Source organism: Hemiscyllium ocellatum, chromosome 1, assembly GCF_020745735.1.
Source record: "Hemiscyllium ocellatum isolate sHemOce1 chromosome 1, sHemOce1.pat.X.cur, whole genome shotgun sequence".
Taxonomy (NCBI): Eukaryota; Metazoa; Chordata; class Chondrichthyes; order Orectolobiformes; family Hemiscylliidae; genus Hemiscyllium; species Hemiscyllium ocellatum.
The window spans coordinates 828,433-842,891 of NC_083401.1; the positions used below are offsets into that span (position 1 = coordinate 828,433).

At 45.6% G+C, this 14,459-nt stretch overlaps 1 protein-coding gene across 1 annotated transcript in view; it reads right to left on the reverse strand.

The window, feature by feature from the left end:
- Nucleotides 1–14,459, reverse strand: part of fbxo41 (F-box protein 41) — a 320,938-nt gene that overhangs the window by 198,843 nt on the left and 107,636 nt on the right. The window contains exon 9 of the mRNA XM_060827707.1: nt 1,841–1,993. Coding sequence (XP_060683690.1) covers nt 1,841–1,993 — 153 coding nt within the window. The remainder of the gene's footprint in view (nt 1–1,840; nt 1,994–14,459) is intronic.

The window sequence follows — 14,459 nt, forward strand, 5'->3', positions numbered from 1 at the left end:
CATCTCCAATAATTTCCCTACCCCTGACGTAAGGGTCACTGCCTTGTGATTTCCCGGCTTATTCCTGTTGCCCTTCTTTAAAAAATGAACAACACTGACTGTTCTTCAGTCCCCTGGGATCTCACCTGTGACTGAAGAGGATACAAGTATTTCTCCTGTAATATCGTAGTTACATTTCCATGTGACATGTGTTATAGAAATAACGGGGCCTATGGGAAAAACGGGGTTGGGACCACCAAAAATACCAGTAAAAATTGAAACAAAAATAATAGCCTAACACAAACGATACCACAGTTGAGGTAAATGTTGACCTGCTGTGTGGTACTGTACAGTGCAATTCATCACAATCTTCAGCTGATGCTCTCGATTAGCATCTATCTCTGCTGGCTGCATTACATTCTAGCCAGTCATCTGATCTCATCCCATGGTAACACTGCATGTCAGATCCCAGAATGAAACCTGCCTCGATAGATCCAGGATTGAATCTTAATTTGTTTCACTAAGTGTCAATTTTGTTAAGGTTTTTTTTACATCATGATGCTTGGGGACATCTGTCTCCTTATTTTACAAAACCTGATTTATAACCTACCTTTGTTGCACCTCTCACACCTTCCAAAAAAACTCACCACTTCGGGCCAAAGGGCCTATCTCTGTGCTATAGGACTTTATGATATTGTGCCCCCAGACAAGAGTTGTCAGTGCAGAGCTGCCCTGTGTGGTTCCTTACTTTTGCCCTGGACATGGCAAACAATGGAAAATCGGTGCCTCTCTTTGTGGGTATGGACATGGATTTGCTGCTGATGGGGATGGATGATGCAGAGACAGGATGTCTTTTACCCCCAGGCCAACAGAGGCCATCATTCTGCTGGAACCACACCAACCTGGACCAGGTTACCATAAAGGCCAGTGCAGTCTCTACCATCTGAAGAAATGCACAGAACATAAGAAGAAGATCAATGACCTTCTCCACTCTGCCAGTGAAGGTGCCACCATCTTCTCGTTGATACCTCACACTCACTCTATCTCTGCAACGATACCCACCATTTCCTGCAATATCTTCCCCACTCACTCTCATCGTCATTAACATCTAACCCCGGATAACGCTGAAACTGTTCTGCACCTGAACACTTCAACTTCCCCTCCCACTCCACCAAGGACATGCAAGTCCTGGGCCCTCCAGCTCGGCGAACAGAACGACGACAACAAGCACCCGAGCTACAAATCTTCGCACAAACTTTGAATCTTTTTTTATATTGACTTTAGTGAATGCATCTTGATGTCTTTCGTTGTCCAGACTGGCTGGAAGCAGACAACTGAGCTCAAGACATTGCACCAGCTTTGGATGGAATATCTATACAACACAGATGGTTCACAGGCCGAGGGAAATGTGGTTATGTGGTCAGCCATGGTCCTTTTATGAGTCCGGCAAGTTTGTTTATTTTTGAAGGAAACAGAATTTAAACCCAAAAATACAGAAAAGATCAATTTTCTTGAAGATTTATCTTCATGCCCCCTGCTTTTTTTAACTTTTCCTGTTTTCTAGCCTATCACAGATCTCTCCCTTTGTTCTTCCCCTCCCCTCACAATGCCTTTCCTGCCCCCACACTCGCTCAAAACCAAGTACAACTCTGCTATGATCAGTGACAATAAATTCAACTCAATTCAATTCTGATGATAGGTCAATGGTGTGAAAAGTTAACTGTGCTTCTCTCTCTGAATGCTTTACCAAACATGTTGAATATTTTCAGCATCACATGACTCTGGTTATGAACGGCATTGCAATTGTTTCTCTCACTGCAACTCAAAAAGGTTGCAACAAATAGACTACCATTTTACTAACCTGTAAGTTACTGCTTGTAGTGCACGGCAGTAACAGCTTGCCAACCAGAGAGAACGGTCAGTCAGGATGTTTGGACAATGGGATACCTTCAGGATTAGAAGATTACTGCCAGCAGCCTTCAGCAGGGATTCCAGTCCAGTCTCCAGACAGCCACTGGCGTAACAAAATTAAACACACATTCATTTATTCAGAACATCACATGGACTTGATGTTTAATTTGACTTGTGTCACAACCTTTGTTGGTGACAAATCTTTGAATTTACATCACTAATATTCTTCAGCTGCTTTCAACAATAATGCCAATATAGTCAAACTTTTGTGAAGCAAAAATATAATTGCTAATAGCCTCAATAAAGCTATATTAGAATGTTTTAAACCCAGTCACAAAATATTTCAAATTTCTTCAGAATTGGCAAACAGACCTTAACTGAAAGTATTCAGAAAGCAGAAACAGAAATGGGAGTGTGAGAACAAGTATTCTTACTAACCACATAAGTAGCTTAGTTTGTGTGTTTTTTTTAGCGAAACAAATTACATTTTCAATTCACATATGAGTTACTTTAGAAGAGTAAGAAGCAATGAGATATTAAAGAGTTAATTTGTTCTGCTGACCTGCAGAAAATTGGATGTCCCAAGGCTAGGGTGGGATTCTCTGTTCTACAGGTAGAATGTAAGGAATTTACATTCCCATCCCTTGCCATTCAGAGCCAGTTATATGGCCATCTCCTTTATTCAGAGATAACTTACATTTGCATTCTCATAGAACATAGAACATAGAACATAGAAGGATACAGCGCAGTACAGGCCCTTCGGCCCTCGATGTTGCGCCGACCGAATCCTACCTAACCTATACTAGCCCAATAACTTCCAAATGCCTATCCAATGCCCGCTTAAATGACCATAAAGAAGGAGAGTTCACCACTGATACGGGCAGGGCATTCCATGAACTCACAACCCGCTGTGTGAAGAATCTACCCCTAACATCTGTCCTATACCTACCACCCCTTAATTTAAAGCTATGTCCCCTAGTAACACCTGACTCCATTAGCGGTAAAAGGTTCTTAGTATCTACCCTATCTAAACCCCTAATCATCTTATACACTTCTATCAGATCTCCCCTAAACCTTCTCTTCTCCAATGAGAACAGCCCCAAGTGCCTCAGCCTTTCCTCATAAGATTTTCCTACCATTCCAGGCAACATCCTGGTAAACCTCCTCTGCACTCGTTCTAAAGCTTCCACATCCTTCCTATAGTATGGCGACCAAAACTGCACACAATACTCCAGATGAGGCCGCACCAGAGTCTTATACAACTGCAACATGACCTCAGGACTCCGGAACTCAATTCCTCTGCCAATAAAGCCCAGTACACCATATGCCTTCCTCACAGCACTATTTACCTGGGTGGCAACTTTCAGAGATCTGTGTACATGGACACCAAGATCCCTCTGCTCATCCACACTACCAAGTAGCCTACCATTAGCCCAGTAATCCATCATCTTGTTATTCCTACCAAAGTGAACGACTTCGCACTTAGCTACATTGAATTCCATTTGCCACATTTCCGCCCAGCTCTGCAACTTATCTATATCCCGCTGTAACCTACCACTTCCTTCCTCACTATCCACAACTCCACCGACTTTTGTGTCATCCGCAAACTTGCTTACCCAGCTTTCAAGTCCTTCCTCTAGATCATTTATAAAGATAACAAAAAGCAATGGTCCCAAAACAGATCCTTGTGGTACACCGCTAGTAACTGCGCTCCAAGATGAACATAATCCATCAACTACTACCTTCTGTCTCCTTCCAGCCAGCCAATTCCTAATCCAAACCTCTAATGTATCCTCAATGCCATACCTCCGAAGTTTTGGCATTAGCCTACCATGGGGAACCTTATCGAACGCCTTACTAAAATCCATATACACAACATCTACTGCTTTACCCTCATCCACTTCCTTGGTCACCTTCTCAAAGAACTCAATAAGGTTTGTGAGGCACGACCTGCCCTTCACAAAACCATGCTGGCTATCCCTGATCACGTTATTCCTACCCAGATGTTCATAAATCTTATCCCTTACCATTCTCTCTAAGACTTTGCCCACCACTGAAGTCAGACTCACTGGCCTATAGTTGCTAGGGCTATCCCTACTCCCCTTCTTGAACAATGGGACCACATTCGCCATCCTCCAGTCCTCTGGTACTATTCCTGTTGACAACGACGACATAAAAATCCAGGCCAATGGCTCTGCTATCTCCTCCCTAGCTTCCCATAGGATCCTGGGGTAAATGCCATCAGGCCCAGGAGACTTATCTATATTCATCCTTTCCAATATTCCCAAAACCTCTTCCCTGCATATTTCCAGGGCATCCATTCTAATTGTTTGTGATTCCATATTCACATCAGCAACAGTGTCCTGTTCCTGAGTGAATACTGATGAAAAGTACTGATTTAATGTCTCTCCAATCTCCTCCGCCTCCACACACAACTTCCCACTACTATCCTTGACTGGACCGATACCTACCCTAGTCATCCTTTTATTCTTGACATACCTATAGAAAGCCTTTGGGTTTTCCCTAATCCTACCAGCTAAAGACTTTTCATGTCCCCTTCTCGCTTCTCTTAGCTCCCTCTTTAGCTCCTTCCTGGCTACCTTATAACTCTCAATCGCCCCTACTGAACCTTCACGCCTCATCTTTACATATGCCGCCTTCTTCCCTTTCACAAGGGACTCCAATTCCTTACTAAACCACGGCTGCCTCACAAGGCCCTTTACACCATGCCTGACTGGTACATACCTATCGAGGACACGCAGTAGCTGCTCCTTGAACACTCCCCACATCTCATTAGTGTTCTTCTCTTGAAGCCTGTTTTTCCAATCCACACATCCTAAGTCATGCCTCACTGCATCATAATTTCCCTGCCCCCAGCTATAGCTCTTGCCCTGCGGCACACGATTATCCCTCTCCATCACTAAAGTAAAAGTCACCGAGTTGTGGTCACTGTCCCCGAAGTGCTCACCTACCTCCAAGTCTAACACCTGGCCTGGTTCATTACCTAGAACCAAATCCAATATAGCCTCCCCTCTTGTTGGCCTGTCGACATATTGTGTCAGGAAACCCTCCTGCACACATTGTACAAACACCGACCCATCTAATGAACTCGAGCTATAGCTCTCCCAGTCAATATCTGGGAAGTTAAAGTCCCCCATAACAACCACCCTGCTACCTTCACTCTTTTCCTGAATCATCCTCGCAATATTATCCTCTACTTCTCTAGGACTATTAGGAGGCCTGTAGAAAACACCTAACAGGGTGACCTCACCTTTCCTATTTCTAACCTCAGCCCAAACTACCTCAGATGGCAAGTCCTCTTCCATCGTCCATTCCACTGCTGTGATACTGTCTTTGACAAGTAATGCCACGCCTCCCCCTTTTTTACCCCCATGTCTGATCCTACTAAAACATTTGAACCCTGGAACGTGCAACAGCCATTCTTGTCCCTGTTCTACCCACGTCTCTGTAATGGCCACAACATCGAAGTCCCAGGTACCAACCCACGCTGCAAGTTCACCTACCTTATTCCTTATACTTCTGGCATTGAAGTATACACACTTCAATCCACCTTTCTGGTTACAGGCACCCTCCTTAGAGATCGCTGCATTATTCATAACCTCCCTACACTCAAGGTCCTGTACCCTAAAGCTACAGTCCTGGTTCCCATGCCCCCGCGGAGTTAGTTTAAACCCTCCCAAAGAGCACTAGCAAACCTCTCCCCAAGGATACTGGTGCCCCTCAGGTTCAAGTGTAGACCATCCTTTTTATAGAGGTCCCACCTTCCCCAGAAAGGACCCCAGTTATCCAGAAACCGGAATCCCTCCCTCCTGCACCATCCCTGTAGCCACGCATTTAACTGCTCTCTCTCCCTGTTCCTCGACTCTCTATCACGTGGCACGGGTAACAAACCAGAGACTACAACTCTGTTTGTTCTAACTCTGAGCTTCCAACCTAGCTCCCTGAAAGCCTGCCTTACATCCTCACCCTTCTTCCTACCTATATCGTTGGTGCCAACGTGGACCACGATCTGGGGCTGCTCCCCCTCCCCCTTAAGGACCCGGAAATCACGATCAGAGACATCACGTACCCTTGCACCTGGGAGGCAACATACCAAACGTGAGTCCCTGTCGCCCCGACAAAACCGTCTGTCTGTACCCCTCACTATCGAGTCCCCAAGAACAATTGCTCTACCTTTCTCCACCCTACCCTTCTGAGCAACGGGGCCAGGCTCCGTGCCAGAGGCCTGAACCTCGTTGCTTGCCCCTGGTAAGTCATCCCCCCCACAAGTATCCAAAACGGTATACTTGTTCTTGAGGGGAATGACCGCAGGGGGTCCCTGCACTGGCTTCCTCCTCCCACTCCCCCTCACTGTCACCCATCTATCTTGAACTTTCGGAGTAACTACTTGCCTATAGCTCCGATCTATGACCTCCGCTGCCTCCCGAATGATCCGCAGTTCATCCAACTCCAGCTCCAGTTCCCTAACACGGGTTTGGAGGAGCTGGAGATGGGTGCACTTCTTGCAAGTGTACTCAGCAGGGACGCTGATGGCTTCCCTCACCTCATACATGTTGCAAGAGGAACATTGCCCTCTCTGCACTGCCATCCCTCTAAAAGTAAGCTTTCCTTAAAAAAAACAAAAACCAACTAAATCTAAAGAAACAAACAAGGAAAATGCAGCACTTACCCGCTAGTCACAATTGGTCTTATTATTAGGTTAGAGGAGGTGGAAGGGTGGGAGGCTCTACTCGTGTAGTGCCTCGGGTGACTCGCCTACGCGTTTAAATAAGGGGAGAGAGAAAAAAAACCTTACCCAGGTAACCTAGCGCGCCTTCCGGGTCTGCTACCGCTTTTTTAAAGGAAAACTTTAAATTTTTAACTATTAAATATTACAGTTTGAATAGGGAGAGTATTGCATGTCAAAGAGGGATTAGAGTGCGTGATAATGAGGGAAATCCTAAGTCTTAGCAGGTGCTAAAGAGTCAGTGTGAGGATTATGATATGAGTAAAAGGAAAACAGGCAAAATTGATAAAGACAAAATAAGGAATTGGAGTTGAAATGCCAAGCTGAACTTTCAAGTGGGAATAAAATGGAGGTACCACCTGACATGTCCGGTGTGCTGATGTTGTTCCAAAATATTGACAAAGATGACCAGAAGGAGGATTGGCAAATTCAGTCCTAGTACCCTGCCATATCAACCCCAAGATCCTAATACCCCTGCTAGCACCCCACCACCTCAGCCTCAGTCCAAGAACCAGCAACTATTACCCCAGCCTACCCTCTGCTATTACCTGCCCCTCCACAACCTGATCCTCAGCCCCCGGGAAATGTTGACCAATCCAGTCGCTTTCAGAACCTGATCAAATACCCAGAGAGAGTCAGGGACTAGCCCTTTTGAGAGACATGGGGACAGAACAATCTATCCTTTAACACTAACACAGACAGTAGTACTGAACACAACGAGCCTCACGATTATGACCCCAAAGACAATGGATGGCCCAGACAGATTTTAAAAGGACCGCTGACCCTAGTCCTTCCCACCAAAGAAAGGGGAAGGATTCCCTTAAACACAGACAGTTCCCTACTCAGATAGTCACTATCCCGAGCCCTGGAGTGGCAGGCGAAGCCACTATGCAAGTGTACACTCCTTGGAAACCCTAAGAGATGTGCTTAATTATGTCCCACACGCCAAACCAAAAAACAAACCCGGAGGATCTTATTGGTTGCATTATAGGTGCTATCCAAATGTATAAGGCCACACCTTAGGATTGTTTCACTTTGTGCTGTATGGCATTGATCCTGAATGAGAGATCTCGATGGAAAACTCAGTCGGGAGGACATAATGATTGGGTGGTCTTTGGGGACCAAATCCAGGCAATTGGGGGGCTCTTCAAAGGACCTTGCAACAACCAGTGGGTATAACTATAACTGGTCAATGGATGTAGCCATGGGTCTACTACTAATCTGGATGGCCCCAGTGCTCCTCTTTATCGGCCACCTTATGCTCCTTCACCCCCTTTCCACAGCCCAACAGTTGCTCCCCTCCCTGTAGTGACCACCCTGTCTGGCAACACACAGATCAGAACAGGGCTATTTTAACTGGTGCCAGGGATCATTGGCAGCGAGAATGTCCACAGGTACAGCAGCAAGTTTGACCCCTTAACAGGAGATAACCTTTCTCCGTCAGTAACCCTTTCTCGGCCTGACTATCCGCCCTTCTGATTTACCTCATATTGACTAAGGACCCCGAGGATGAACAAATAACCTGCTTGACTGTTGAGGGCAACAAAATCCCTTTTATTATTGATACTGGAGCCACAGCTTCAATGCTTGAAACCTGTTGCACCAATACAGGTTTAGGCTCTCACCCACTTTTATGAACCTAACTGGGAAGGAGAAACCATATCCTGTGACAGGACCACTAACTGCTCAACTATATGATCCAATTTGCCCAAACCCCAGATTTAGGGATGAATCTGGCAGGAAGAGATTTGTTGCATTCCCTCCAAGTCAAGAATCTTTGCCTTGACAAGGGCATTACCATTAAAAACAACATAACTCAGAGACAATTTTGGATCTATTGCGACCACCCCCCCCCGCCGGCCTTCCCCAATTGTGGGCTGTCAAGTTGGGGCCAGAGGATTGGACTCCTCCCCCATGTAACCCTTTGCTATGATTCCACTGAGCTAGCAGCCACCTTTGCTCCTTTCCTGGGATCCACTGTCACTATTACCATTATCAAGCACATTGAAAGTAAGGAGGCATCAGCCCTCTTAGTGGACATTCCGGTCCACCTATGGCATCAACCAGGATCGGTACTCCTCATATTACCTTGTCTGTGAACAAGGGATATAAAGCAAAGACCCTGAGATTATTAACACACTGTTTACAGCAGCAGTCAGACCCCAGTGTCACTGGCGTGCCACAACAGCTGACCGAGGGGAATTTAAATTATTATTCCAGCCTTTTCACCATCGTGGGTGTAGTTTGCCACCATCACCTCCAACACGATCCCTTGGAAGGACCTGAAGTGGGAGATGGCACGGGGCAAGGTAACACTAAGCACACGGATACACAAGATGGCAGTTGAGCCATCAGTTGGCCACTTGACATATAAAATGGCTGCCTCAAAGAATTCTATTCAGTTGGTAAGACATGACCTTCCCTGCACAAAACCATGTTGCCTAAGGCAGATGAGCCTGTTTTCTTCCAAATGTAAATAGATCCTATATCTCGGTATCTTCTCCAGCAACGTCTCTCCCATTGATGTCAGGCTCGCCAGTATAAAATTACCTGGATTATCCCTGCTACCCTTCTTAAACCAGTAGACAACATTAGCAATTTTCTAATCCTCTGGAACCTTGCCCGCGTTCAAGGATGCTGCAAAGATATCTGTTAAGGCGGCAGCTATTTCCTCTCTGGCTTCCCTCAGTAGCCTGGGATAGATCCCATCTGGACCTGGGGACTTCTAGAATATCCAACACTTCCTCCCTCCTTATGCCAACTTGACTTAGAGTAAACAAAAATCCGTCCCTAACTTCAACATCAGCTATGTCCCTCTGCTCGGTGAATACCAACGCAAAGTACTCATAAAGAATCTCATCCATTTTCTCTGACACTACACATAACTTCCCTCCTTTGTCCTTGAGTGGGCTAACTCTTTCTCTTGCTCCTTATATACGAATAAAAGGTTTTGGGATTTTCCTTAAACCTGCTTGCTTAAGATATTTCATGACCCCTTTTAGCCCTCTTAATTCCTCGTTTCAGATTGGTCCTACTTTCCTGATGAAGAACTTTTGCCCAAAACGTTGATTTTCCTGCTCCTCGGATGCTGCCTGACCTGCTGTGCTTTTCCAGCGCCTCTCTGATCTAAACTCTGGTTTCTAGCAACTGCAGTCCTCACTTTCGCCTACTTTCCTGATATTCTTCCAAAGCTTCGTCTGTTTTCAGTCGCCTAGACCTTATGTATGCTTCTTTTTCCCTCTTAGCAAGTCTCAAAATTTCACCTGTCATCCATGGTTCCCTAATCTTTCCATTTCTATCCCTCATTTTCATAGGGGCAACTATTTGACAAAGAGGGTGGTACACATTTGGAATGAGCTGTTAGTGGAAGTAGTTGTCAGGGATACATTAACAACATCTCAGTACATGGATAGGAAAGGATTAGAAGGATATGGGCCAGGTGCAGGGTAATGGGATTAGTGTGGACACTCATTTTGGTCAGAATTGACCAGTTTGGGCCAAAGGACTCTATGACTCAATGATCTGTCATTCCTTGACCCATTTGCCCATCTGATCCATATCCCATTGTAATCTGAGGTAGCAGTGAGTTGAGGGTTGTGTAGGTTAAGTTACTATATTTTACATTAGGGTTAAACCATGGCACATCATGGGCCAAAGGGCCTGTTCTGATCTGCACATTTCTATGTTCTATGTTCTAACCTTCATCACTGTCTACGACACCATCAATTTTGGTTTCATGTGCAAACTTACTAATCATATCTCCTGTTTACTATAGGCCCCCCAATAGCAGCAGAGATGTGGAGGAACAGATTGGGAAACAGATTTTGGAAAAGTGCAGAAGCCACAGGGTCGTAGTCATGGTTGACTTCAACTTCCCAAATATTGATTGGAAGCTCTTTAGATCAAGTAGATTGGATGGGGCGGTGTTTGTGCAGTGTGTCCAGGAAGCTTTTCTAACTCGGTATGTAGATTGTCCAACCAGAGGGGAGGCCATATTGGATTTGGTACTCGGTAATGAGCCAGGACAAGTGATGGGCTTGTTTGTGGGTGAACATTTTGGTGATGGTGACCACAATTCTGAGACTTTCACCTTGGTCATGGAGAGAGATAGGTGCGCACAACAGGGTAGATTTTACAATTGGTGGAAGGGAAATTATGATGCTGTAAGACAGGATTTGAGGAGCATAAGTTGGGAGCATAGGCTGTCAGGGAAAGATGTGGTGGAAATGCGGAACATTTTCAAGGAGCAGATACGACGCGTCCTTGATATGTATGTACCTATCAGGCAGAAAAGAAATGGTCGTGTGAGGGAGCCTTGGTTGACGAGGGAGGTTGAATGTCTAGTAAAGAGGAAGAAGGAGGCTTACATAAGGTTGAGGAAACAGGGTTCAGACAGAGCAGTGGAGGGATACAGGATAGCCAGAAGGGACCTGAAGAAAGGGATTAGGAGAGCTAAGAGAGGGCATGAAAAATCCTTGGCGGATAGGATCAAGGATAACCCCAAGGCATTTTATGCGTATGTGAGAAACATGAGAATGACGAGAACGAGGGTAGGTCCGATCAAGGACAGTAGTGGGAGATTGTGTATTGAGTTGGAAGAGATAGGAGAGGTCTTGAACGAGTACTTTTCTTCAGTATTTACGAACGAGAGGGACCGTATTGTTGAAGAGGAGAGTGTGAAACGGACTGGTAAGCTAGAAGAGATACTTGTTAGGAAGGAAGATGTGTTGGACATTTTGAACAACTTGAGGATAGACAAGTCCCCCGGGCCTGACGGGATATATCCTAGGATTATGTGGGAAGCAAGAGAGGAAATTGCAGTACCGTTGGCAATGATCTTTTCGTCTTCACTGTCAACGGGGGTGGTACCAGGGGACTGGAGAGTAGCGAATGTTGTGCCCCTGTTCAAAAAAGGGAATAGGGATAACCCCGAGAATTACAGGCCAGTTAGTCTTACTTCTGTGGTAGGCAAAGTAATGGAAAGGGTACTAAGGGATAGGCTTTATGAGTATCTGGAAAGACACTGCTTGATTAGGGACAGCCAGCACGGATTTGTGAAGGGTAGGTCTTGCCTTACAAGTCTTATTGAATTCTTTGAGGAGGTGACCAAGCATGTGGATGAGGGTAGAGCAGTGGATGTAGTGTACTTGGATTTTAGTAAGGCATTTGATAAGGTTCCCCATGGTAGGCTTATGCGGAAAGTCAGGAGGCATGGGTTAGAGGGAAACTTGGCCAATTGGATAGAAAACTGGCTAACTGGTCGAAGTCAGAGAGTGGTGGTAGATGGTAAATATTCAGCCTGGAGCCCAGTTACAAGTGGAGTTCCGCAGGGATCAGTTCTGGGTCCTCTGCTGTTTGTAATTTTTATTAATGACTTGGATGAGGGAGTCGAAGGGTGGGTCAGTAAATTTGCAGATGATACGAAGATTGGTGGAGTTGTGGACAGTGAGGAGGGCTGTTGTCGGCTGCAAAGGGACTTGGATATGATGCAGAGCTGGGCTGAGGAGTGGCAGATGGAGTTCAACCCTGCCAAGTGTGAGGTTGTCCATTTTGGAAGAACAAGTAAGAATGCGGAATACAGGGTTAACGGTAGAGTTCTTAGTCAGGTGGAGGAACAGAGGGATCTTGGGGTCTATGTACATAGATCTTTGAAAGTTGCCACTCAGGTGGATAGAGCTTGTAAGAAGGCCTATGGTGTATTAGCGTTCATTAGCAGAGGGATTGAATTCAAGAGTCGTGAAGTGATGTTGCAGCTGTACAGGACTTTGGTTAGGCCACATTTGGAGTACTGTGTGCAGTTCTGGTCGCCTCACTTTAGGAAAGATGTGGAAGCTTTGGAGAGGGTGCAGAGAAGATTTACCAGGATGTTGCCTGGAATGGAGAATAGGTCGTACGAGGACAGGTTGAGAGTTCTCGGCCTTTTCTCGTTGGAACGGCGAAGGATGAGGGGTGACTTGATAGAGGTTTATAAGATGATCAGAGGAATAGATAGAGTAGACAGTCAGAAACTTTTTCCCTGGGTACAACAGAGGGAACATAAATTTAAGGTGAAGGGTGGAAGGTATAGGGGAGATGTCAGGGGTGGGTTCTTTACCCAGAGAGTGGTGGAGGCATGGAATGCGCTGCCCGTGGCAGTGGTAGAGTCAGAATCATTGACGACCTTTAAGCGGCAATTGGATAGGTACATGGATGGGTGCTTAATCTAGGATAGATGTTCGGCACAACATCGTGGGCCGAAGGGCCTGTTCTGTGCTGTATTGTTCTATGTTCTATATTTACATCCAAAGCAATTAAGACCCTAAGCTTTGGGTGGCATGGTGTTCAATGGTTAGCACCACTGCCTTATAGATCTAGGGTTTAGATGTTTCAGTAAGAACCGGGAAGGTGGTAAAAGAGGGGGAGATGTGGCATTGATAGCAAGGCATTCGATAAGGTTCCCCACAGTAGGCTATTATACAAAATGCGGAGGAATGGGACTGTGGGAGATATAGCAGTTTGGATCAGTAATTGGCTTGCTGAAAGAAAACAGAGGGTTATAGTTGATGGAACATGTTCATCTTGGTGTCCAGTTACTAGCGGTGTACCGCAAGGGTCGGTGTTGGGTCCACTGCTGTTCATCATTTTTATAAACGACCTGGATGAGGGTGTAAAAGGGTGGGTTAGTAAATTTGCAGACGGCACTAAGGTCGATGGAGTAGTGGATAGTGACGAAGGATGTAGTAGGTTGCAGAGAGACATAGATAGGATGCAGAGCTGGGCTGAGAGGTGGCAAATGGAGTTTAATGTGGACAAATGTGAGGTGATATACTTTGGACGGAGTAACTGGAATGCAAAGTACTGGGCTAACGGTAAGATTCTTAGGAGTGCAGATGAGCAGAGAGATCTTGGTGTCCAGGTACACAGATCCCTGAAAGTTGCCACCCAGACTGACTGGGTTGTTAAGAAGGCATACAGTGTTTTGGCCTTTATTAATAGAAGGATCGAGTTCTGGAACCATGAGGTTATGCTACAGCTGTACAAAGCTCTGGTACGGCCGCACTTGGAGTATTGTGGTTCTGGTCACCGCATTATAAGAAGGATGTGGAAGCTTTGGAAAGCGTGCAGAGGAGATTTACTTGGATGTTGCCTGGTATGGAGGGAAGGTCTTACGAGGAAAGGCTGAGGGACTTGAGGCTGTTCTCGTTAGACAGAAGAAGGTTGAGAGGTGATTTAATAGACACATACAAGATAATCAGAGGGTTAGATAGGGTGGACAGGGAGAGCCTTTTTCCAAGTATGGGGACGGTGAGCACGAGGGGACACAACTTTAAAGTGGGGGAGGGGTTTGGTATATGACAGATGTCAGAGGTAGTTTCTTTACTCAGAGTAGTAAGGGTATGGAATGCTTTGCCTGCATCGGTAGTAGATTCGCCAACTTTAAGTGCATTTAAGTTGTCATTGGACAAGCATATGGACGTACATGGAATAGTGTAGGGCTTCAGATTAGTATGACAGGGCAGCGCAACATCGAGGGCCGAAGGGCCTGTACTGCTCTGTAATGTTCTATGTTCTATGATAGTCAAGGACAATAAAACGGTGGCAGAAAGGGTGTTTGATGGGGACTTGTCTACTGAGGTAGTATGGGCTGAGGTTAGAAACAGGAAAGGAGAGATCCCCCTGTTGGGAGTTTTCTATAAGCCTCGGAAAAGTTCCAGAGATGCGGAGGAAAAGATTGTAAAGATGAACCTGAATTGAAGCAAAAGAAACAGGGTAGTTGTTATGAGGTACTTGAGTTTTCTAAATATTGACTGGAAACGCTAAAGTTCGAGGACTTTAGATGGGC